Genomic DNA, 26304 nt, shown 5'->3' with positions numbered 1-26304 from the left:
GTTGTCAGGGAAGGCGGCAGCAACCTGCGAACAACAAGAGAGTAGTGCAGACATCAAGGAAGCCAGGTAATCTGTCAGCATGTTACTATTAACATCAGTAATCTTTTAGGCATTGGAGTGCCCCACATATTTGGTGGTCTACCAAAGACCACTTCATAGGGAGATAAGCCTGTTCTAGAATGAGCTACCATTCGCATGTAAAAGAGGGCAACCGGCAGGGCTACCATCCAATCTACACCTTTGTCTGCGCAAATTTTTAATGTCTGATTATGTCTTTCTACAAGGCCTGCTGCTTCAGGATGTCGCACACAATGGAATTTCCAGGTATACCCTAACAGAAGGGACACCTGCTTCATTAGTACCAGGACATATTTGTAACCTCTACATCTGTTCATTTGGATATAATCCATTTGGAGCACTTCAAAAGGGTGGTCAGGTGGATGGAATCCACCTTGTTCCATCGGAATGCCTTTACCTGGATTGAATTGGCAACAGATCATACATGTTCTGACCTTTTGTTTCGCTGCTGCACGCAGGTGCTTGTTGAACCATATATTCTGTAAGCTATCTATCATTGCTTTCTCTCCTAAGTGTGCAGGACTATGTGCGGTATTTATAATCACTTGTACCATTGAATCAGGAAGAAACCCTGATCAGTCAGTACCCCTCCTTGTTCCGACCATTTCTTTAATTCGTCCATCGTAGCATGTGTCTGTATGTCTTGTACATCCTTGGAAGGATCCCTAACTGTCATGGCTTTGGACACTTATTGAACCTGTAACTTTGTCATGTCTAGTGGGGTCTGAGCTGTCTGTTTAGCTGTTCGGTCTGCCAGATCATTGCCTTGGGAAATGGTATCTGTGGCTCTAGTATGTGCTTTACATTTTAGGATAGCTATGGCTTGTTGGTAAATGTATTGCTTCCAGTAGGGCTTGAATAAGGGGCCATGCTGTATCTTGGCCCCATGAGAGGTCAAAAAACCTCTTTCTCGCCAGAGAATCGGTGTAAATGTTTACTCTCAGGTGCTTAGCTCTTATGCACGCTTGTGTCAGGGCAATGAGCTCTGCTGCTTGTGCTGACAATATGTCTATTCTTTTAGTCTCTATTATTACAGTATCAGTAGTCACTGCATATGCTGCCACTAATTCTCCCGCCCCTGTCCTCATGCATGAGCCGTCAACTTATAGTGTTAGGTCGGGGTCTGGGAGTGCAACGTCTGTCAAGTCTTGTCTTGGTTTAGTCACGGTATGTATTACTTCAACACAGTCGTGTGGTGAAACGCTTTCTGTACTGGAGGGCAAAAGGGTAGCAGGATTCAGTATGTTGCATCGTCTGATCTCTATGTGTGGTTGAAATAACGTTGGCTCATAGCCTGTCAGTCTAGCTATAGTCAGGTGTTGTGTTTGTGTCCGGTTCAAGAGAACCTCTACTGCGTGTGGTACTTGTACTGTCAGAGGGTGGCCCAGCACTATCGAGTCACTTTGTGAGGCTAAGGCCGTTGCTGCAACTGATTTTAGGCACACAGGCAAAGCCTGTGCTACTGGGTCTAATGTACTAGAAAAATAAGCACAGGGCTCGTGTTTTCCTGCATGATCTTGTGTTAGGACAGATAGTGCTGTTCCATCCCGCTCTGTCACAAAAAGCATAAACGATTTGTTGTAATCAGGGTTTGCTAAAACTGGTGCTTGACATAAAGCTCTCTTTAATTCTTCAAATGCCACAGTGTGTTCTTGAGGACTTTAGTCTTTTTGTGTCTTGGGCTGGGAAAAACCAGAAATCAATTGAATACGTTCCGGTGCCCACAACTAATTCCCCTGAAAGATCACAATAAAACATGAGAAAAAGGGGAAAGCACCATACCTATTTCCTCGACTTAATTTCTAAGGGGGCTAATTTCTAAGGGGCTTAATTTCTTAAGGGGCTAGCGGGAAGCGAACCTCCTCAGGGGCCAGCAGAAAGCCAATATTCTCCTCCTTCCCCCCCTTTTTGACAGGAGGAAATCTGAAACAGATTTCACTGCTGTCAAAACACTATCAAACCCTGTGTCTTGTCAACACTATTAATCCCTGTGTGTAGCTACTGGGCGTAAGCAAAATTATAGGAGATACACAGCGTATTTGAAACGGCGAGAAATCCTTCAAATTAACGTACAAACCTCATTGTGTTAGCTCATAAGCTAGCCAAATGACATCTCATATGCAAATGTCCCTATTACATGAACCTACACCAACCTGAAGTCAATATTAATGCTAGTAGGCCCTAATAGGAATGCTAAATTACCTAAATATTCGGAAAACCAAGTTTAAGAACAGTTGTTAATGTTGATAATTAATAATTTATCTGCTAAAGAAATCAGTCATTTTGCAATAATTTCCACCTATACAATAAATAGCCTAATTTAAAAACAAGTCAACTTTTGGGGCCACCACTTACAAGAATGAGCTTACTAAAGCAAACTTTAAAAAGGAAATCCTGTCAGATATTTTCTCATTACCCTAAATACCGAGCCTCATTTGTCACTCTGTGGTGGCAGTCCTAATTTAAAACAGGCCTTCAAGAGTTAAGATGCGAGTGCACAGATCATAATTGTTCCTTAATGTCCAATCTGGAAACATATGACCGAGGCTGCCTGTCTATAAGAGAAAGGCAGTCATGTGAAAAATATTTTAGTCTTGCATAATTTTTCCTTTTATTTCATTCATCTCCAACACCAATTAGACATACACTGATAACGTGTTGTCTGCTATTTTGACAGCATGATAAAGGTAATATCACGTCTGTGAAATTTAGTAATTGTGAACAAGTTCCAGCCAAGCGCTGTGCAAAGATCGCCGTCGTCACGACTATCTCTGTACTTGCACAGGAGAACTTGGTATTAAACGCTAAACAGACTGGTCAATACAACACAAAAACAAAACATATATAAAATACATATGCCAAGCCATCAGTATACCAAGCACAGAAAGCATAGACAATTGCACTAACATATATAAATGAGCAGCGATGCGCAATTACAGTACCTACAGCTCAGAGGCGAACATTCTGGCCTGCTTAATTTGTCAGGCTTATAATCAATAATTCATTTACCTGCCCTATACACCCCCATCTGAAATCACCGTGTCAAGTCTGACACACAGAATCAGCAATAATAATCAAAAACGAAGAACACACGAACCTGTTTGTTTTCTTTTATAAACACAGAATCAGCAATAATAATCAAAAACGAAGAACACACGAACCTGTTTGTTATCTTTTATAAAAATGAGCTATGCATCTTCGTCAACACAATGTACCCTAATGTCCCAGACGAAGACGCACCTCTCATCTCTCCTCACAGACTTTTAACCACTGGATCATTTATCCAATGCAACTGGTGGCAGCTTGTGGCCACAATTCAAAAATGTCTGAATTTGAAAATCGTTTTTATATAGGCACATAGCCCTTAAAATTCCAAGCAAGAGCAACACTTTACTTTCTGGCCGGAAGCAATATAGCATTTTCTAAAAAATAAAACAAATCTTCTCCATAGACATTTCCTCGGGGCACTCGTTTTGCACAGAATAGAACAAGGGAATCTTTCTCGACTTACATTTCTCAGCTGCCCTGTCTTATCAGAGAAGCTAAAAATAGCCCCTCAGCGCGGCCTGAGCCTGGGCTGCCAGCCAACTTTTTTTTGTTGTTCCGGCTGCAGGCATTACACAGATGCGATGTCAGAGAAGCTTTCTAAGCAGTGCCTCTGTTCTGCTCCTCTCACCGGCCCCCACCTACACTGGCTACAAGGTCAGAATCTGTCTCCGATTTCTGTATCACATACTGCTCTACACAGCCCCCACCTTCTCCTCACTCTGAAGCTGTCAAAGACAAAAAGACTACTCAATTCCATAAAAACTGCAATAATTCGCTCAATTGAAAAATTATTTTTACATACAATTTGCACTCAGGGGGTCATAATCTCACCGACTTGACCCAGCACATTGGCTCACTGGACCACCAAGAACACAAACCTGTATTCTTGAACAATTTGCAAATTCGAAATACCCACAATTCTTTTTTTTTTTTTTTTTTTTTTTTTTTCAAGCTAAACTTTTCAAAAATTACTTTTTCGTTAGCACTTTGTACATTAGGGGTGTCATCAAATCACAGGTGTTGCTCCTTCTCTAGCTACACCCCTCTCAATTTCCTATTGACAACGTAGTCAAATGTTGGACCATGTAAACACCAGCTATGCGCTGTTCAATTGGTGGGTTGTTCAAGAACCTTCGGGCTACTATATCATTATTATATGTATCGTGGTACTTGCGGTGGCACTCTAACTGGTCTTTCTACTGGGGCCACTCTTGCTAGGTCCTCTGAAAGGACGGGATAAATACCAGCAACGTCAGTATTTCTTTCTCTGTCAGCCTGCGCTCATTTTACCTACTCCAATTACTCCTGTAACATCTGTTCCTTGGCTTTTCCAGACTCCAGTCTACTTCTCTCTGCTTCGTGAAACACTTACTCTGACCTTCTATGTGATTCCTTGCGCCAAAACTCAATGGCATCCTTCCAAGCTGGTCTACATTTTCTCTTTCATAAGAGTGTTTCGTTGTCCATCTACTTGTTCTGCTTTTACTCGGATACCTTCCTCAACTAACATATTTTCTCGAACTTTATTTGAATTCTCCTTACTCTTCTCTTCCTGTCTACGTGCTTTTTCCGTACGTCTATACGATTCTTTTCGCCATAATTCAATGGCGTCTTTCTGTGATTGTCTAGCTTTCCTTTTCCATAATTCTTCCTCTACTTTCACGATGCAATCTGCATCCCAGGTCCCAGCTGCGGGCCACCTGTCACTTTCTGATAATTCCTTGGTGTAGTCTACCCATAAATCAAGAAATAATATGGCGTCTAGGCCATGTTTATGATACATAAAGTACCCTGGAGTGTCCCTAGGAGTACCCCTTTTCTAGTTTTGATCTGTCTTAATTTTGAAAAGAGCGGCATTTTTAGACCTCATTACTTGAACACACTTAATACAGTAAACACAATAATGAACAGTCATTCACACCACAATATGTAGAACGTATTTAAAACATTTAACATTTAACATTTAACGAACAACAATGGCCATTAGGGAACTAATCACTTAGCATTACTCGACACTAACTAGATTATTCTGAATTATATACTAGACATACTAGATATACTGCTAAACAGTACAGATACACTGCTGAAACAGTGCAGACCGGATTTGTGTACCCAAACCCGTCTTGACCGGCACAAACTATGTGCACGTCAGAACGCCTCCCCGGCAATGGTACTCACCGGGTAGCTCGGAACGGAAGGCCTCGGAACTGAACTGGACTGGACTGGACCGGACTGGACTGGACTGGACTCGACTCGTGACCTGGATACTTCGGAACTTCGGAATCTGGTGGGCCTCTGTATACCTCGGACACAGCTCTCTCGCAGGTGGGCTCTGGGTAGGACAATCTGCGTTCCTCACCGCCTCGTATGGATGCCTGGTCGCAGTCTGTCCCCTTCGTTGGCCTGAGGGAGTTGGCGGGAAGACCCGCGACGTGCGCGCTTGAAGTCCATCACGGCTGTGGAAGGGGGCAAAACTGGACCTTCATCTCCGGCGTGTGGGGAAAGAGATTAAACTGTTCGGGCGCCATTATGTGGTAAATAAAATATTACGCTCTATGTATTTCAGAATATCAATAAGATCATGCATAAAGCAAGAGGCTGAGTCTGTGGTATCAGGTTCATAAAGGGATTTATTCCAATAACTCGAGTCAAAGGGAGAATATTTCCATCACCAAAATTGGATCTGGAAAGGGGCTCAAAAGTATTCTCAATATTCTCAAAACATTATTCACAGAGTACAGTATATATACATTTCTCAATTGTACGTAAGCAAAAGAGCAAGAGAGAATGAGATAAGAGCATGTGGGCGTGTAAGTAGGCGTGAAGGTGGGCGTCCATGTGGGCGTCCACTTGATGATAATGGGTAATTTGTCATGTGTGGGTGGATACCTGGAGAATCCTGCAATGTCAGCAGAAATATTTGGCAGAGATGCGTGCGCAGTCGCATGACGTGTGATAGACGTGCAACTAGAGGGAGAAAGGGACTTGACATTTAGCTCTACATGTGGAGACAAAAGTCTGGGGTTATGTCAACCTAATCCCAAATCATATCTAATATCCTATGTTTAAAGAACTGTGTTATCCAAAAAGAAAGGTCTCTCGAACAAAATCTATTCTATACTGACTGTGAGTGCGTGTACAAGCGTCTAAGTGTCTACACTAAATGCGAGGGGGTAGGAATATTCCATGGTAACAGGGCTATGAATTACTTGCATGAGGACAGAGAAGCCGGGCCTTTTGCTCGGTAGCTGGAAGAATGTTTACTTAAACTACTAGACAGGAATGCATTGGATAGGGAGCGGAGCAGATAATCACAAGGTGAAATACAGTTCTTGGCAAGCAGACAGGTCGAGTCAGGCACCGTTAGCCGCGCAGGGAGTAGGACAAAGTTCATGGATACAGATGCGAGCTCAGACTGGAGCTTTCAGAGGCAGAAGGCAGGAAAAGGCTTGATGGCAGAATCAGGGCCTACTCGCCTGGACTGAAAAATAGCATAAGTGAACCATATAAAGCCGGTGGCCTTTCGTACTTAGGAATGGAATATCCGGCCCATTCATGGCGGATCTGAAAGAGGACATGTTAACGGTGGACGCACATGTATTTGCGTCTTCATAACTGGAACTGGAGGGAACATACATGTACTTGTGATTTATACATGAAACCGTTGGGGTCCAAGATAGGGGACATAACTGATCATAAAAATCCATATTTCCACAGAACTGTACACCTTCTTTCTAAAGGGAAACAAATGACTAAATCTAAGGGACAGCTATGATGGGAGGCAGAGTTAGGGTGGGCTCTATCAAGCAAAGAATGGGATGACATCTTTTATAGAGTCCTCCATATGGCCCATAACATGGCTAGTACTGAGATGGCCCTCAAGATTACCCCCTATTGGTACTTGACCCCAGCACGCCTGCACAGTTGGGATCTAGGGCGTTTCTAAAGAATGCTGGACAGACTGGTTCTCTCCTTCACATTCTAATGCACTGCCCCAAACTTTCCAGTTTTTGGACTCAGGTCCTGTATGACATAGATAGATCTTTTAATACCTTAATTTATAGATTTCCCGCATACACTATTTTAGGTTTACTGAATCCCCTGACCTATCCATTTCGCCCCAACCGGGGCAGAAAAATGGCCCTGGCTCTGGGGACAGCGCAACAACTTATTCTGGCACTCTGGGGTACAGAGAAAATTCCTGATCATGTTTCTTGGCTGCATAAGCTTTGGTACATTCTGGGTATGGAGCGGCTATCCTTGACTGCCGACTCCAAGAACGATACCTATCCCACCCTCTGGGCAACCTTTATTCGGATACTCTCTTCGGAGTTTCGGAAGCTTACATGCCCAACTTACTTGTGGCTTCTGCGCCTGATCCCCTGCGAGAGCCAGGGTGTCAGCTAAATCTCTACCTCTCCTACACTTTTCCCATTCTTTTCCCATTCCTTGGGTCCCGAACAAATGACTGGAGCAATTCTATAGCTTGTGCGGAGGAGCAAAGGGTGGCAGTGGAGGGGGAAGGGTAGTTTGTTGATTTTCTTACTGTTTTAAAATTACCTGTCAAACGCCGCTGGCCTTTGGGTTGTAGGCAAATGGCTGCGTCAAATATGATAAGCAGTGTTTTCTTTTACACTGGTTGTAGGTGGACCGCTGTGTACCATGCACTACAGGTTTCAATAAAATTAAATGTTCCATAAATTCTCGTTTGAGGTCGATGAATGCCTAAAAGGAGCCACAGCCAGGTGTAATTCAAGTTGGTATTATAATCCAGATATGGACAGACTAGGTTTATCCTATAAGTCTAGGAAAACATGTTTCATAAAAGTACAAAGGAACCACAACAATATCAAGAAAGCCATGAAGGTCTATTGGTGGAAGCATGTCTCTGCCGTGGTTGGAAGCCTTCGTTCCAGACTTCTCCCTGCTCCTCCCATCATCTTTGTGTGTTTGATGTAATGTCCTAGGAGGCCAAAGGTATGTTCAGACGTGCATCCCGTACTCATTGTGACACTGGAACCAAGCTGTGCCTGGCTGAGGAACCCCAATCAGGGCAAAGTCGTTCTTGGGTTGTTTCTGTTCCAGTTTGTGGAGGATCTGGCCTGGAAGTTCGGGATGGGCTGTTCCTGTTGGAGCAGAGTCGAGACTGATTTGCATACCGCTGGGTCCAAACTGAGGTGGCAAGTTGGGTAAACAAATGAAAGGTTGGAATGATACCCCAAGCGATTGCCAGTGGATAGACAAGCATCCTCCCTTCACCTTTTGTGTAATTGATATTAGCATATCCCGGGCCTAGATATGGACAGGTTTACAAGTGAAAGATGCTTCTTGCGGGCGCCCTCACAGAATCTCCTGACTTTTCACACTTGTTGCTTCATGTCTTCTACAGGTTTAAACTTGATCGCCTTCATCACCATTGTCTTCTCCTACACCAGCATGTTTTACTCCATCCACCGGACGGGGGCAAAGACAGCCGAGCGCAACGTCCTTTCCAGGGAGGTGGCCATCGCCAAGCGCTTCTTCTTCATCGTCTTCACAGATGCCTTGTGCTGGATCCCTATCTTCCTTCTGAAAGCCGTGTCGCTGACCAAGGTGGAGATACCAAGTAAGACCATCAGACAGTCTTTGAAGTCTCTATAATGGGAGGCTGTAGGTGGAGGGTTGCAATGGGAACTCCAGCCTTGGAGCAGTTACTGTCATTGGGCAAGGGCAGGTGGAAGGCTAGGGAGCACAGTTTAGAGATGCACAGGTTTAAGGTAGGCTCACACAAATAAAAGGGAGTGAGTGGGAGACGCACAGAAATGGAAACAGGAAGGGGATGTAAATGTAAGTCACAGACCTGAGATAAAGAGATGGCAGCATGTAGAGGCACAAAGATGAAAGAGCAGAGGGCACAGATGTGGAAGGGGATGTTAGAGAGTGTGCCATATTAAAGGGGAGCTGCACAGAAGCAAGAGTGAGGAAAAGAGGCAAAAAGAAAGGTAACAAGGGGGGCGGGGCAGCTAATGGTTGAAAGAAAGGTACATCAAGGGGAAGAGGCAAGGGGAAATAAGAGATCCATTCATAAAGGTGGGACATAGAGGCACAAATGAAGGTTGGCAGAGATACGGATGACAGGGGATGTAATAGAGGTTTCACATTAGGTCGCTGAGACTGCCAAAGGTGAAAAAGATATTAGCTTACTTAATAATAAATTATTTAGTTTGCTTACGTTGTCTCCTTTGATGTCATTGTGCGCCTGCCTTTCCTTTACACTTTAGCAATAGTTTGTGGGCAGTCCAACTGCAGATAACTCATAGCTTCCTAAAGGCAAAAAATAAAATTATTGCTCATTGGATGAGTGAGTGTAGACCCTTTCGCACCTAGTGCTCTCACAGCCAACTCTCTGGGAATCCTTCTGGATTAAGAGATCTCTCACCTCACATCCACTCCCGGCTTCTCCTTTCCGTCCATGTTTAGCTCTGCACCTCTTTTTTCCAGAAGACCTGCATACATCTGTAATCACTGCATGCATCTTTGATTACCGGATGCATCTGTGATCACTGGATGCATGTATGATCCCTGCATACATCTGTAATCACTGCATGCATCTGCGATCACTGCATGCATCTTTGATTACCGGATGCATCTGTGATCACTGGATGCATGTATGATCCCTGCATACATCTGTAATCACTGCATGCATCTGCGATCACTGCATGCATCTTTGATTACCGGATGCATCTGTGATCACTGGATGCATGTATGATCACTGCATGCATCTGTAATCACTGCATGCATCTGCAATCACTGCATGCATCTGCTATCATTGTATACATTTGTAATCACTGCATGCCTCTATGATCGCTGCATGCATCTGTGATCACTGCATGCATCTGTGATCGCTGCATGCATCTGTGATCGCTGCATGCATCTGTGATTGCTGCATGCATCTGCAATCGCTGCATGCATCTGTAATTGCTGCACGCATCTATGATCACTGCATGCAGCTGTGGTCACTGCATGCATCTGTGATCGCTGCATGCATCTGTGACCCCTGCATGCATCTGCAATCGCTACATGCATCTGTAATCGCTGCATGCAGCTGTGACCCCCACATGCATCTGTGACCGCTGCATGCATCTGTGATCACAGTATGCATCTGTAATCACTGCATGCATCTGTGATCACTGCATGCATCTGTAATCACTGCATGCATCTGCAATCCCTGCATGCATCTGCAATCATTGTATACATTTGTAATCACTGCATGCCTCTATGATCGCTGCATGCATCTGTGATCACTGCATGCATCTGTGATCGTTGCATGCATCTGTGATTGCTGCATGCATCTGCAATCGCTGCATGCATCTTTAATTGCTGCATGCATCTGTGATCACTGCATGCAGCTGTGGTCACTACATGCATCTGTGATCGCTGCATGCATCTGTGACCCCTGCATGCATCTGCAATCGCTTCATGCATCTGTAATCGCTGCATGCAGCTGTGACCCCCACATGCATCTGTGACCGCTGCATGCATCTGTGATCACAGTATGCATCTGTAATCACTGCATGCATCTGCAATCACTGCATGCATCTGCAATCATTGTAAACATTTGTAATCACTGCATGCCTCTATGATCGCTGCATGCCTCTATGATCGCTGCATGCATCTGTGATCACTGCATGCATCTGTGATCGCTGCATGCATCTGTGATTGCTGCATGCATCTGCAATCGCTGCATGCATCTGTAATTGCTGCATGCATCTGTGATCACTGCATGCATCTGTGGTCACTGCATGCATCTGTGATCGCTGCATGCATCTGTGACCCCTGCATGCATCTGCAATCGCTTCATGCATCTGTAATCGCTGCATGCAGCTGTGCAGCCTCAAAACATTATTAGCAGCAAGTTCTGTGTCAACCTGATGAGGGAGCTGGTGATCATTTTATGATTCTGACGAAACAAACCTGCATCTGCTAAACTTCACCACTGACAGCTCATACCCCCTCTCCAAAATCCTCCCACCTTCAACTCTTGTTGATTTAAAGTGACTATTTTTGATAATACAGCAAATTTCATTCTAAAGTAAAGTCCTCTGGGTTCCCAAGCGCTGATGCATTAGGACTAAGCGTGTTGATCAACCGAATATTGAAAATCAGTTAGGATTTCACGAAAACCACAAGGAACATATATGGGAGTTTATTTCAGTAGACATTGTTTGCATATGCTTTTCTTTCTGAAAACCCAACTGGATTTTACTAGTCAGTGGCCCATAACTAACAAGCCGACACCTGCTGTGCTGGTACATCACTTGGTTCACTAAAAGTACCTTTACCTCCAGGGTCTTCATACTCCTAGAAAGTGGTTGCAGAAGAAGCTGCTGTTTTATTCAATTGTGGAGTGTCCAGGGTGCAGGATTGGGATTGCTGCTTGATGGTCTAGAGTGGTTTATGGTAATTTAGATTATGCATCATAACAACATAATTCAGTTGTGTGCGCTTGTTGCTTTCTTCGTGTTATTGTAGTGCTTCATGCCCCATTTCTAGGCGCTGGAGTGCATCATAGACCAGGTGGCATGCTGCACAGTGGGAGAGGGCTTGGTTGGAAGGGTCTTGTGCTTACCATCAGGCTAGTGTGGGTGTCATGCATGAGTGGCCAGAGTGATGCTCTTATCCTGTCCTATCACTTAACCGTGTGATGGAGGAAGAGAAGGGAGAGTTCATTGGCTGCGGTGCCTCTCTGCAGGGCCCTGTGGAGTTTTTCTACTTACCACCTAGTCTTTAATCCTGCGTCCCAGGCTGGATACAGCACTTTATGTCAGCCATTCTATAAACCTTACAGAAGAGACAAAGGACAGAGATCCGGCAGCTCCTCTGCTAAGGCCGAGGAGTGTTGCTCCACTGCTGCAAAGTAGTAAAAGAAAGAACAAATACAATGATAATAACTCAAGGTTATTACCATTGTATTTGTTCCTGCTGCACAGCTTTGCGGGGCGGGTGGGGCTGCTCTGCCCTCAGAGCAGGGGAGGAGTGGTTTGCCCACTCCAAGTGCGCATGAATTCTTGGCTGGCCCCCCGGGGCCATCCAAGACAGGCATGCGCACTTTGCATTTTCTCCATGCAGGCTGCATTACAGCCTGTGTGGAGAACATGCCCAGGCCCCGATTCACTGGCTGAGTGCCGATCCACAGTGCTCAGACCAATCACAATGCTGCATTACAGGATTGTGATTTGCTTAGGGGAGGGAGCCTGGCTGCTTCCTGTTCCGGCCCCGGAGAGAAAAGACGACATGCGGGAAAGCGGCAAGAAGCTAAGTTTCCTTACTTTTCTTTTTTTCTTTTTACATCACCCCCTACTCTATACCCCCTCCTCATGCCAGCCACTTCTAATCTGTGCCAGCCGCTACTGGTCGTTTTGCTACAGTGCAAGGGATTATTGCACCGAATAATTCTTCATGTTTAGGGAGGGATGGGGTGGACCCTACAAGAATGGACTCTGTTAAAGTTATCCAAGGTGGAGCTGCTATGTGGCAGACCCTTTGGGGCAATGTGTGCATCTCCTCACATGCTAAGAGGTGTGAGCTAAGTGTGTTGATGGTGGCTGCCTGAAAGAATAAGCGTGCCTTTGGGGTTCCTTATTGCAGGCTGCCTAGCATGATTGTTCTATTGCTTCAGAACCTGGGATATAAGCACATTCCAGTTTATTCTGGTTAAAGGCAGTCAGGATAAAGTATAGCATGAGTGTTGTTCTTTGCCTTGTCTGATCATAGCCGGCTGTGGTCATGTGCAAGCCGTGGTAGTTCTGTAACTCTTAGGAGAACCCTTGTGCGGGTGTTCTGATCTGACATCAAATGTTCCTCAGTTGAGAGATTCCGTGTAGAGATTCCGTGTGCTAGCCATGTCTTTGCTTCTTTCCTGATATTCTGGTGGTCCTGCATATTCCATATCTTGGCTGGTGAGGGTAGTGTTGCACACGTGATTGTTTTCATGTAGGAAGTAAGGACAAGGGGGCATATTATCAAGAAACGGCGTTAAAATTATCGCCACTTTAGCGGCAGAAAACTGCCGCTAAAGCGTCGATAATGGGCTTGATAATATGCCCTTGAGAATTCCCATAGAAGCCCATGTTCTGGTGTCAACATGGGCTTCTATGGGAATTCTCTGCGGCATATTATCAAGCCCATTATTGCCGCTTTAGCGGCAGTTTTCTGCCGCTAAAGCCGCGATAATTTTAACACCGTGCTTGATAATATGCCCCAAGGTACGCTGGTAGTCTTGAGTGCAGTGTCTTCTTCTGGAGGTATCATTGTAATTTAGGCCCAGATTTTGCGTTGGGGCTACCGCAAAATCCATTTTGCCATTTATTAAGCCACAGGGAGTCGATTTGTGGGGCTTTGCATTGCTTAGTTAATGCAAAGTGGTGCAACACAGCACAAAGCGCTGTTGTGCGTTACTTTGTGTCAGGTAGCCGTGGAGCACGGGTGTTCCCATGCATTCACACATGTATTGTGGCAGCAACACAGATTTACAAACACTTCCAAACCTCGATTTGTGCCAAAATGGTGCGCCTACCGAACAGTGGAGTACCAAGGAGAAATATCTTCAGCTCTCCTTAATACTGCCTCTTTCCATGTTGGTATTAAGGTATTCCTTTCTGTACAAAAACAATCCCCCCTTGCAGCATGGCGCATTTCAGCTCTCTCCCTTTCATACAATGCAGCAACTTATCCTGCTGCGTTGCATGAAATATTAGCAAATCTGCTCCTCAGCTTGTAGGCTCCGTGAGCCTTTCCCATTGATGGCGCTGTGGGCTAGGTAGAGCACTTCAAAGGCTGAGCGCCAGACTATTGATAATTTGTTTTTGCTGTAGCACGGGTGTTGTGATGTGTTCCCCTCATGGACGCGCAGTAACAGTCCTGCTGCATTGTTTTGGCTCCTTTGGAGTTTTCTCAGTGAGAGTTTGGAACCTATGTGCTGGCAATTTGCATAGTCTACCTGAGACATTGCAAGTGTGAGAAGAACCTGTAGTTTCTTATGGTACTTCCGGTTGTGGAAAATGCATCGCAGTGCTGCATCACGAACAAAGTTTCTATTGTGACTGCATTAACATCTGCGATAATGGGAAAGGTCAGAGTCCAAGGACTACAGTCCTGCACAATAGTTCTATTGTCCAGCTATTATTTAGGGGCACGTAAACAAGGCCTCTCAGTTTTTTTGGGGGGTGGGGGGGGGGGGGGGGGATTTGTGCCCTTTTTTTTTGTAGGTTCCGATATCGCACTGGCCCAAACCACCGTGCCCAGGTCAGACCTCAGGTTTGTTTCATAAAAAGAATGTTACTTCATGGCTTGCGTTGCTTTTTAGGTTGTATACCTTCAGCTACACACATGACCACACGATGGCAGACGAGCTCCATATAACAGAAGAATAATTTCTTCGGCAATGTAACTTTGTACGTAAATCAACTGATTTTTTTCCAGCCATATTTTTTTGTTCCCAAGTGGGAACATGAGGTTCCTTTTACTGAAGCGAGTATCACAACCAGTGCTTTAAGTGGGGGAAAAAAATTGGGGGTGCTCTAAAAGGGGCGTGGTTAATGTCTTGAAGGGGTGTGGCCTATCCGAGTAGGGGCGTGGTCTAAATCAAAATAACTAGCACTGTGTGCTTAACACCTTGGAAGGAGGTGTCGCTTGAAGCAACATCAGCAAATCCATTCCTCTCTTCAGCTCTGATGGTGCTTGACAGTTAATGTCGAGTGGATTCCGGCGCTAGGTTGCGGCTGCAGCCCTACACTCCGAGCCGGCATTTGATAAGATAGCGCCTTAGGCGGAGAGAAATTTGGCGCCCTTGCTAATAGAGATTGAAATGCGGCAGCAGGGGGTCCTTCATGAGTTGAGCTAAGCAGTGACTGCCCCCTGAACCCAAACGCCTCGGGACCTCCCCAGCTCACCTAAATCACCGATAGTTTAGCTGCCTCGCGGTGATGGGTCTGTTGGTGTGTGTATCAGCAGGGGTGAGATGGTGAAAGGAGCGCGAAGAAAGGGACAATGAGGTGTTAAAACAGGCCGGCCCTGCTCACACCCTGACAGCGCAACAGGACAGGAAGACACCTGTGTTTTTCTAAGCTAGAGGTCTCGACATTGGAACTGTCGCGCTGTGAGTTATAGGGAAAGTTTGCAGATCCGTTGTCTGTCAGAGTGCCTTGAAAAAAAAAAAAGTCTGCTTTCGCGTAAAACTTCTGCTTCTCATGTTAATGCCCTCGGGCTAAGTTCACGCTATATATAGTTACAACAAACGCTAATAATTACACCCTGCAGCTATGGGCAGAACTTGGCCAAAGGCACTTTGAACATTGAAGAAGAAAATGCTGATAGTGTACAAGGCTGCCTTGAAGCCACGCCCCCAGACACGCACCTCCCAGGCTCACCCCTATCAATTTGGTGAGTACCGGCACTTCTCTTTTTCAATTTAAAGCACTGCCTAACAGTGCAGCAACAGTGGGCAGAGTCTGAGCACCGGCAGTTTTTTTTTGGGCCCTCAAAACGGGTCCGAAAAAAAAAAAAAAAAGAACGGACTACCTTTAGTAGCCACGAAAATAGAGCCCGATAGAGACCCGTTTCGAGGGCCCCCAAAAAAAACTGCCGGTGCTCAGACCCGGACAGACCCGGCCCACTTAAAGCCCTGGACCTGCCACTCACACCCAACCGTGTGGTCCGGGGAAGACCACTCACCTTGCAAAGTTTAATCATACAGACCTCCCATGCCCCACTGCGTAACCAGGGACAAGCCACTCAATGCCACAGTATGAAGTGAGACAGACCACCAACCCCCACAGTGTAATCATGGTTAGACCACTCAATCTCAGCTTGACCAGGGACATGCCACTCAAGTGCCACAGAGTAATCAGGAATAGGCCACTCACTTTCCTCAACGCAAGCAGGGACAGGCTACCGACCAACCAGAAGGGCAGGCCACTGTCCCCCCTCCCCCCTGTAATTAGTAACAAGTCACTCAAATCCCTGAGTGTAATCAGAGACGGACCACTGACCTCTCGTGGTGTATTTAGGAATAGGTCATTCAAATCCCTCCTGACCATGGACATGTCACTCACATCCCACAGTGTGTTGAGGGTAGGCCATTCAAACCCTGCAGTGTGATCGAGGACAGGCACCCAGCCACCCACTGTGTAATCGGGATTTATCCTCACATCTCAGCGTAAACAGGACTCCAGAGATGCCACTATCTTCATCAGCATTGCCAGGGACAGAGCCCTCTAATATGGCGGATTGTAATTAGAGACAGACCCCATCAAAACAGAGTAATCAGTGACATACCTTTCACTTCCCTCACTGAGCTTCGGAACACATCTTCCGTCTCACAACTCACCTCTCCTCCCCCAATCTCCCACAGTGTAAGCCTGGACAGACCCCCTTCCCCCGCCCAGTTCACACAGTGTAACCAGGGAAGAGCCAACTACTTCCCACAGTGTAATCCGGGACACGCCATTCATTTTTCACAGGGTGACAAGGGAGAAGACACCCCACGGTGTAATCGGCGACAGATACATCTCACAGCAGTGTAATCAGAAATAGACTCCTCGCCTCCCACAGTGCAATCAGGGACATATTCCTTACATCTATGCATCAGAGACCAGCCACTCGGCTCCCATATCGTACTCGGGAATAAACCACTCCCACCCCACAGTGTGATTCCGAGGTAAACTCCTTATAAACCTTTCACATCACACAGTGTATCCAAAGTCACACTACTCAGCATCGGAGATGGACCATTCACCTCCCACAATGCATAGCAACACGGGTCACTACAATTATACTAACTTTTGATCCGATTGAGCTAAAAACAAAATTGTTTTTGTTAAAATCGGCAGCATATTATGGATTATATGGCAAATCCAGGGCTTTAAGTGGGCCGAGTCTGAGCACCGGCAGTTTTTTTTTGGGGCCCTCAAAACGGGTCCGAAAAAAAAAATAAAGAACGGACTACCTTTAGTAGCCACGAAAATAGAGCCCGATAGAGACCCGTTTCGAGGGCCCCAAAAAAAAACTGCCGGTGCTCAGACCCGGACAGACCCGGCCCACTTAAAGCCCTGATCACAACCAACAACATAGTGGCTGCACTTCGAGTTTGTGATACATATATGCTCCTTCGCGGTCTCACTCGTACCATGTTTTACCTTGGGTAGAAGAGGCAACGATTATCTTCATTTGGAAGTGCTGAGGGAGATGACAGCGAGGTGGGATATATTACGTCTGAGTTTCAGATGATTTCCCATTGGCTACCCTGTGAGTGCGTGTTCATGCGATGATGAGCGGAGTTCTGTAGCAGATGCATTGAAAGAAAACCCACCGCCCAGAAGCACGACGCAATAAACGTCATATGCTGATCCTGTTCTCTAAACAGCATTTCCATTGAGATGCATACATGTTAAACTTTCATGCGCTGTGCATAAGCCCTCTCATAAGATACAAAAATGAATGAAAAGCATTTACTGCGTGTGTGTAAAAGTATCTTTTATGCATCTCTTTTAACAGGAATTATTCTTAAAAGTAGTCACTGTGTCCCGACTCTAAGACTAAATACCATCTCCTGCCTTTGTGTTCTCAACCAGGCCCTTCTTACAATTGGCTTTAAGGCTGCCCAGTTTTGCACCAGTTTTGGCCAACGTCTTCGCGAGTCTTCTTTTCGGTCTGGAGACCACAGATTAATTCACCTTTGTGACCCCTCCCACTGCCACCCTGAAATAATTTGCAACTACTTTGCACCCTCAATCTGTCAGTTTATAAAACGAACTCACATTTTGTGAGTGTCATGTTCCCTGTGATCCTCTAAATTGCCTGGGGGGCAAGGGGGCAAGGGTGCGGGGGAGTTGCAATTGGTTGAAAACGTCAAAAATCAAGTCTGGCATCTGTTCTATAACCTGCACCGTATTTACAAGGATACAGTGTAGCTCTGAGTTTCCCCCTGCACTGGCATAATTTTAGCTGCCTAGCGCCAACGCAGAAATCCTTGCACCATAGTGCAGGGATGCCTGCATTTTAGGGTAAGACTGTTTATGTAGAAGAAGGAGCATTTTGGCGCATTATCAGGTTTACCAGTGTTGGTAAATCTGGCAATGTGCAAAAATCCATTGGTGGATGTGTGGGAACACCCACGCTCCACCCCAGGGACACCTCCATGGGGCAGAGTAACGCATACCCAGGGAGGGTTCTAGTTCTGCAGGTTTGCAAGCACTGACAGGTCCCAGTCAGAGCTTCTGCAGACCCAGGGTGTGTTCTCCAGGGCCTAGGCTATATTAAGTGGCGTATGGTGCCACAAAGTGCCTAAGTTGGGGTTCTGCCTGGAGAGGGTTCCCAGCTCCCCAGGGTTGAAACCTCCGACTAAAGCCCACTGAGAGTTTTTGAAGCCCTGCCTGCTGGCCTGGGACAGGGCCTCTGGGTTTGAGTTCCATTTTTGAACCTTGGGTGGCTATTGAACCAATAGCAGCCTTCCACATGCCTGACAGGGACTTTTGGGCACCTCTGAGTTAAAAATTATTATTATTATTATTAACAGATTTATACAGCGCATAGCTGCCCCAGCAACGGGGCGTCCCAGCACTACCCCACCAATACCCATAAGTAGTGACAGCCCGGGAGAGGGAAGAGAGTTACGCTGGGAAGACCCAGGTCTATATGGCTTTCCAGAAAGCTTGGTGATCTGGAAGCCCTCTAATAGCAGCCGGAAGGGAGTTCCAGAGTTTAGCTGCCAGAACGTTAAAAGAACGACCACCGGCTCTTAAAACTCTGGGGGTGCATGCCTGCCCTTGGTCCGCTGACAGTGGCTTGGAACATATGGTGTTAGCAGGTCTGATGAAACCGGGGGGGCTTGTTGAGTTAAGATTTTATGATTTTATTAGCGACATTTCTCCCGTTATCCTGGGAAGGAACGCCCACTTTGCATCTCCTTAGAGATGCAAAGATGGGCGTTAGGAATTCAGGCGCTAAGGCAAGGTTTCACACGATAGCGTGACTTTGCTAATATAGCGATAAAATGATCACCGCTTTTCGGCCGAAAACAGCCGCAAAAGCGGCGATAATTTTATATCGCAGCCTTGTAGATATGCCCCTTAGTTCGGTGAGGTGAGGTGTGACACAGCTATTCCTCTGCAGTGTCAGGGTGACTCAGTGAAATACAATGACGTCCTTCATTGTGATGCAGCCTGGGGTGTCAGGGACAACTAGGGGTCAGCCTATGTTAAAATTGCAGACAAGTGGAGACATGAGTACATTTCCACTGTCTCTTGAGTCAGGTGTCCCCGATAAAAATGGCTGTGTGCCCAAAGGTCTATGTCTATTCCTTAATATTCCACACCCACTAGTGTTCCATTTGTCTGCTAAGCTCAGAAGCCTAAATGATCGAACTGGGGCGGACTAGGAAACAGTCCCATATCAAATGGTAAACTCTCCCTTATAGGCCGGATAGATTTACAGCACCTAAATTGGAACGGTCTTATTTCTGAAGCAAGTTATGGTTACTGCAAGGATGTCTGTTGCAAATATCTTTTTGATACAAAGCTTTTATCCTTTCAACTTTTGGTTGAATATGGGAAGGCCCTTAGCCGGTCTGCACGTACACCTCCAAGCTGTACATCCGCATCTGAACTTCAGATCACCTTCCAATTTGTTGTATCTGCTACGACTCGACACCTTCTCATCCATCTCCATGACCTTCAGTAATTGTGGAATGTGAGCATTATATGCTGTTATGCTTTTTAGGACTACGGATAGGTAACATATGATTGAAAAACCCATAAAAATGCAAAATGGACGTTCTGCATTGGTTGATTGGCAAGAGAAAACTCAGTTTGATCCAGAAACAGCACTTTAAAGTATAAACAGAGGTCAAATTCCGTTCAGTTCACATCTATTTTCTATTTTTCTATTTAAAGACGTGCTTTGCCTTGCGTTACTCCAGATTTATTAAGCCAGGCAGAGCCACACTTTTTATTCATGGCTTAGTGACGCTCACGGAACCCCTTGTATTGCCTTGCGTGACGCAAAGGCAATGCAAGGACTTCATAAATCTCAGTCACGGTTTGTAACAGGTCATGCATGTTCACTACATATCAAGAAGCAAGGTTATAACTCATGCTTTCTTCTCTTTGCAGTTACCATCACCTCTTGGGTGGTCATTTTCATTCTTCCCATCAACAGTGCCCTGAACCCCATCCTCTACACCGTGACCACAGCATCCTTCCAGGAGAGGCTCAAGCAGTGCCTGAAGATGAAACAGCAGCAGCTGCAGGAAAGCTTCACTCTTGTGTCCACGCAGATCACCAACACAGCTTGACTGGCACCTCGCCTTCGGCCACGGCCACTCAACATTGAGCCCCCGCCTTGCACAAACAGTTGCCTGGGCTCTGTCTGCTCAGCTGGGCCTCTGTGGTTGGACAACTTACCAAACATGACATTTATTATTCCTGATATGTTCTCATCTTTAGCCCAGGCAGGGGTGGGAGAGAAGGGTGGTGGCATCAGTGAGTGCCAAGACCTGGGTCAAAGAACACAGCATGAAGTGAGGCAAGGGGCATTACTGAAAAACAAGTGCACAGCTGACCAGAATCCATCATGGAACCCCAAAGGGGATCTAAAGGAGTGGGATGACATCATTGTGAACCTGCTGGCCTTGCGCTGTTGTGATGGTGAAGCCCCTAAGCTGAAAGGGGGACTGTGGGAAGAGGAGAATGGGTGTTGCACAAAAAAGAGATTTGTACATGAGGTTTAAAGAGATCAGCGACAAGGATCCTCATGAAGGTCTGCAACAAACGAGGGCTTCTCCTTCGAAACCCTCAAGAAACCCCCTCCTGTGCCTACAGGTGAATCAAATGCACACAGGCAGAGTTCTGTGCATTATTATCAAGTGCAGGAATCTGTTTGGGGTGGAGGGTAGGAGCAAACTGAGGAGAGGCAAGAAGACAGTTGTATGTGCAGTCAGCCACATGTAACAGGGATTTAGCCATGGAGAGGGGACTGAAGGGAGGGAAGCCTTTGCACTATTGAGCAATGAGGTACAAGTCCTTCAAAACAGAAAATCACCTGCAAAGGGGGTGAGTCCATGCAGTGCCAGCAGCGGGTCCGTCGACATGGAGGGGCAGACTCCGCAGCGGTGGGCAGTAGGATCAGCACTGATGCAAGGGTGAGAGGTCATACGAGACAGATGTGCCTTTGCAAAGAGGGCCAGGTTCAGGGACTTTGAGAGAGAGTTTTAATTGGAGTGAGGATAATGAACATGTTAGAAAGAAGTGGCTTGTTGGCTCCAGTGGTGTAGCAAGGGGGGCCAGTCCGCCCCAGGCAGCACGAGATTTGGGTGTGGCTAAGGCCTAGCTACGTCATTGGTTGGCCCGCTGGGTACGAGGCACAATTGGGTACATAATCAATGTATGAGTGGAGAAACATGCGAGCCAAACAGTGTTTGAGTGTGGATGAATGCATGGGTGGATGAATGTAAGGAGTTTTATACAGCACACCAAGGCACAGTAAGAGGCAAGAAAATATGAATTTAAGCTCAGTTAAGATCCTGTTTAACGAATTGAGGCCCAGATTTACCCAGGGCACCAGCTCAAAGTGGCACATGGTATTTATTTACCACCGCAAAATGCATTTTAAGCTAGAAAGGTGCAGTTTTCCCCATGTATAAACCACTTTGGGCTGCTTTGTGTTGCTGTGCATCAAAAGGGGTGTTACTGGGGTGTTACTTGGGGTGATACTTGAGTGGATCAGAGCAAACACCCCTGGGTTTTGACGCACAGCATGATCTACTAAGATAGCCAAACAAGACTTAGCATCATAAAATGCCTCCTTGAAGTAGGTGCTAACAAGGAGAAATCGTTTATTGTCTCAAAAAAAAGCTACACATTGTGGGGCTTATTCACAAGCCCCTTGCACTGCCGGTTTGTCACTTTTTATATGGAAAAAGTGACGTACTGTCGGCGCAAGGGCTTTGTAAATAAGCCCCCGTATGCATGCTTGAATGCACAGACCACATCCAGTGCCTAGGATCCCTTGCTTGTCTAGACAAAGGAATTTGTACTGAAAGGGTATGTTTCCAGTACAAATCATGTGCTAGAAAGTGCACACTGGACTCTATGACGCAGGGCGTCAAGCAAGGCTGCTTCTTAGAGCACATGCAAAGGGGATGGCACAAGCAACACTTAATAGATATGACTCTACTTTACTAGGTTTACTTGTACCGAGAACGGAGTCACAGTTACGTCAAATTAAAGGTGACGGGTTAGGAGCTGTTACACCTCAGGAAAAGCTGCTGTTATACTATAGTGTTATGCTAAAATGAGAGGTGAGGCTTAAATATAAGTTTAATTCTAGTGCACGGCCAGGTTTAAATTTAGTGAGCAGTCAAGTGTATCTACAGTGCGAGGTCAGGCTTAACCACATTCAGAGGTCAGGTTCAATTGTAAGAAAAGGGTTCTTTAGCTACAAAAAGAAGTGAGGACATAGATACGTGTAATGAAGTATTGTGTTGTGAGGGTAAACAGCCCTTATGATGAATCCGTCACCCCGCATGCAATTACAACGTGGTTGTTACAACAACCGCGTTGTAACAATGCATACCATTACCCTGCAAGTCGTAACAACGACTTGCGGAGGGGGGAGGAGGTGTTGGATATAAAATCCAACACCTTCCCTACTGTCCGCACAGACTGGAGTTGGAATAGTAAATTATACTATTCCAACATCCAGCACTCCCCTCCGCAAGTCCTTGTTACGAATTGCGGGGTAATGGTATGCGTTGTTACAGCCCGGTCGTTGTAATGACCGCGTTGTAATTGGATGCAGAGTGAAGGCTTGCGTAATAAGGAGGCATATTCTGTTGTGAGCTGCAGTGCGGGTAGTCACAGGTCGGGTTTACGTGCTGTGATGGGATAGGCTAAGAGCTCAGGTTTACTTCGAGTGAGGACTCAGATGTAAATGCAGTGAGACATGTGAGTGCAGTAAAAAGTCATTTTAATTGCATTGATAAATCAGGTTTAGGTGTAGTGAGATGTGATGCTTTACTGCAAATGAAGATTACATTTGAATGCAGTGAGATGTGTATTTTATATTATGTTAGGTGCTTACTGTAGCTGCAATGAGTGGTCCGCGTCAACTTCTTGTTCTCGAGAGATCAGGTTTAACTGTAGTGAGATGTAAGGTGTATATAATGATCATTTCCAGTTCAGGTTCAAAGACCTCTCCGGGTTTACTGCAGCGAGCCATCGCATTTAAGTGTAGTGATAGATAAGGTTTAACAGCAGTGAGAGGTAAGGTTTAACAGCAGTCAGTGTTCAGCTTAAACTGCACAAAGAGGTTGGGTATAGATGTTAAAAAACATATGGTTTCAATTTAGAGGTTTAACTTCAGTGAGATAGTTGTCGAAGGAGCTAGTTTTACCTGCCGGGAGAGGTTACTTGCAGCGATGGTCCTTGTTTGAATGCAGTTAATAGTTCAGGCTTATCTGTAATGAGATGTTAGAGTTTACTCCAGGGAGAGGTTGGGTCTAACTTGATGAGGAGCCAGATTTAATTTGCAAAACTATATCTAGTTTAGCAGCAGAAGAGGTCGGGTTTAGCAGCAGGCGCAGACTACGGGTAAATGTTGCAACTGATCATTCAGCCACATAGTGATATTAGGTTTAACTTCAATTTGTATGTGGATCTAAATGCTATGACAGGTTGGTTTGCCTGATGATTAGATCAGAACTGCCTGCAAACCGCATTACTTCTCCCGTGCATCTTCGGCACCTATCTGAGTGCTTTTTCCTGCTTTGGCCTCATTTTTTACTGCTTTCTCCTTCTTTTCCTCCCATTTTTCTGACTGCTTTTCCTGCCTTTGTCTCATTTTTTACAGCCTTCTCCATCCTTTTCCGTCGCTTTTATGAGAGGTTTCTTCTGCTTTTCCCTGCTTCGCTTTGTTTTTTCCCTTATTTAGGCCACGCCTGCCGTCCGTTTCCTGACTCCTGCCTAGCCCCCACCGCTTCAGAGTGCCCTTCTCTCCCCACAGGGCCTACTTACTAAAGACTGAAGTGCAACCCCATTGAGTATGCCCTAGTCCAGCTCTACCGTGCTGCTGCACGGCTCTGCTTCCTCCCCGTTTTTCAGAGTGCATTCTCCTACTTTTGTCTCATTTTTTTTTACTCCTTTCTTCTTCCTTTCTCCCTGTTATTCTGCGTGCTTTATCCTGCTTTTCCTTAATTTATTACTGCTTTCTCCTGCTTTTCCCTCATTTTTACTGCTTTCTCCTTCCTTTCACCCATTTTTCTGAGTGCTTTCTCCTGCATTTGTCTAGTTCTTTACTGCTTTCTCCTTCCTTTCCCCATGTTCTTCTGGGAGCTTTTCCTGCTTTTGCATACTTTTTTACTGCTTTTTCTATCATTTCGCCTAGGTTTTCTTAGTGCTTTCTCCTGTTTATCCCTTACTTTTCTTAGTTTTCGCCCCCTCATTTGCCCCCCTGCCTACTGCCCATTTTCCTGCCTCCCAACTAGCCCTTCCCAGACCCTCAGAGCACCCCTTCAGGACCTACTTAATGGAGGCTGCAGCATGACCCCATTCGGTAGGCCCCAGGCCCAGCTCTCCCATCCTGCTGCACCGCTGTGCTTCATCCCCAATTTTCTGAGTGCTTTCTCCTGCTTTTGACTTGCTGGTTTTACTAATTTCTTCTTCCTTTCCCCCATTTTTTCTAAGTGCTTGCTACTGCTTTTCCCTAGTTTTACTGCTTTCTCCTTCCTTTCTCCCATATTTCTGAGTGTATTCTCATGCTTTTCCCTAGTTTTTCACTGCTTAATTCTTCCTATCCCCCATTTTCTGAGTGCTTTCTCCTGCTTTTTCCCCATTTTAACTGTTTCCTCCTTCATTTCACCCTCTTTTTCAGATTGCTTTCTCCTCCTTTGCCTTGTTTTTAACTGCCTTCTTCTTCCTTTCCCCAGTTTTTTGAGTGCTTTCTTCTGAGTCTGCCTCTTTTTTACAGCTTTCTCCTTCCTTTCATCCAGTTTTTCTGAGTGGTTTCTCTTGGTTTTGCCTAATGTTTTTACTGCTTTCTAATTCCTTTCCCCCATTTTTCAGAGTGCTTTTCCTGCCCTTGCTTCTTTTTTACTTCATTCTCAGTCTTTTACGCCTGTTTTTCTGAGTACTTTCCCCTGCTTTTCACTGCCTAGCCCTGCCCACCGCCTCCCAGTTTTCCGCCCTCCTCCCAGGACCTGCTTAATGAAGGCTGCAGCGCGACCCCATGGAGCTGGCCCCCTGTCCAGATCTCCCGTGCCTCTGTACCATTCTGCTTCCTCCCCATATTTGCTGGGTGCCTTCTCCTGCTTTTCCCTCATTACTGTTTTCTCCTTCCTTTCCCTCATTTTTAGGTCGAGCATTCGAGACCTCTTGTATATACTTTAGTATATACTTATATGTGTATGTCCGTTGTGGGCTCTGGTGATCAGCCCTAGGACGTGTCTGCTTCTACTTAGGGACTGTTTTTCAGTTCACCTGCCTCTATTTAACTGCCTTGCTAGAAAACGACCAGTAGAAGTCAGTAAAATATCAGAATTGCTTTCTGCTTGTTCAACAGCCTCTACTTAACTGTCTTTGATAGAAAATGACCGGTAGAGGTCAGTAAAATATCAGAATTGCTTTCTGCTTGTTCAACTGCCTCTACTTAACTGTCTTGATTGAAAATGACCAGCAGAGGTCAGTAAAATACCAGAATTGCTTTCTGCTTAGGGACTTTCTTTTTTTATTTTTCTAGCAACTGCCTCTATTTAGCTTTCCTTATAGAAAACGACCAGCAGAGGTCAGTAAAATACTAGTCACTTTAGCATTCTCTAGATTCTAGTCCATAGAAATTGTCTTCCACGAGCACCCGTAGACAATAAAAAGAATTCAAACGTATATTTTCAGTGATATGACCACCGAAGGCCCTGATTTTATATTAAAAACAGAGCTTTGGACTATACCATTTCCTGCTGAAAAGCAATATTTCTCTCCATGTGTTCCCGTACCTGGCATGTCACGCAGTTTGGTCCTTACTTTCCCTTCATGTTAAAGAACAGTAGCTATTTCAGCACCCAGGCTAATGTGCTGCATAGCTAAATACATATAGGGTCCCACAGTCAAGACCGATGGCATTGCAAATGCTTGTTCTGAGTGCTTTCTCTTG

The 26304-nt window shown here is 45.6% G+C and overlaps 1 protein-coding gene across 1 annotated transcript in view; it reads left to right on the top strand.

Moving 5' to 3' along the window:
• LOC146829640 (relaxin receptor 1-like) overlaps positions 1 to 22610 on the top strand; it is a 1041377-nt gene extending 1018767 nt beyond the window's left edge. Inside the window, exons 16-17 of the mRNA XM_085608325.1 lie at positions 8516 to 8731; positions 20274 to 22610. Coding sequence (XP_085464451.1) covers positions 8516 to 8731; positions 20274 to 20455 — 398 coding nt within the window. The 3' untranslated portion in view covers positions 20456 to 22610. The remainder of the gene's footprint in view (positions 1 to 8515; positions 8732 to 20273) is intronic.
• Positions 22611 to 26304: the final 3694 nt, after the last annotated feature.

This window comes from Triturus cristatus, chromosome 5_2 (genome assembly GCF_964204655.1).
Source record: "Triturus cristatus chromosome 5_2, aTriCri1.1, whole genome shotgun sequence".
Taxonomy (NCBI): domain Eukaryota; kingdom Metazoa; phylum Chordata; class Amphibia; order Caudata; family Salamandridae; genus Triturus; species Triturus cristatus.
The sequence above is the reverse complement of the archived record's forward strand: the minus strand, read 5'-3'. Positions and strand labels throughout refer to the sequence as shown.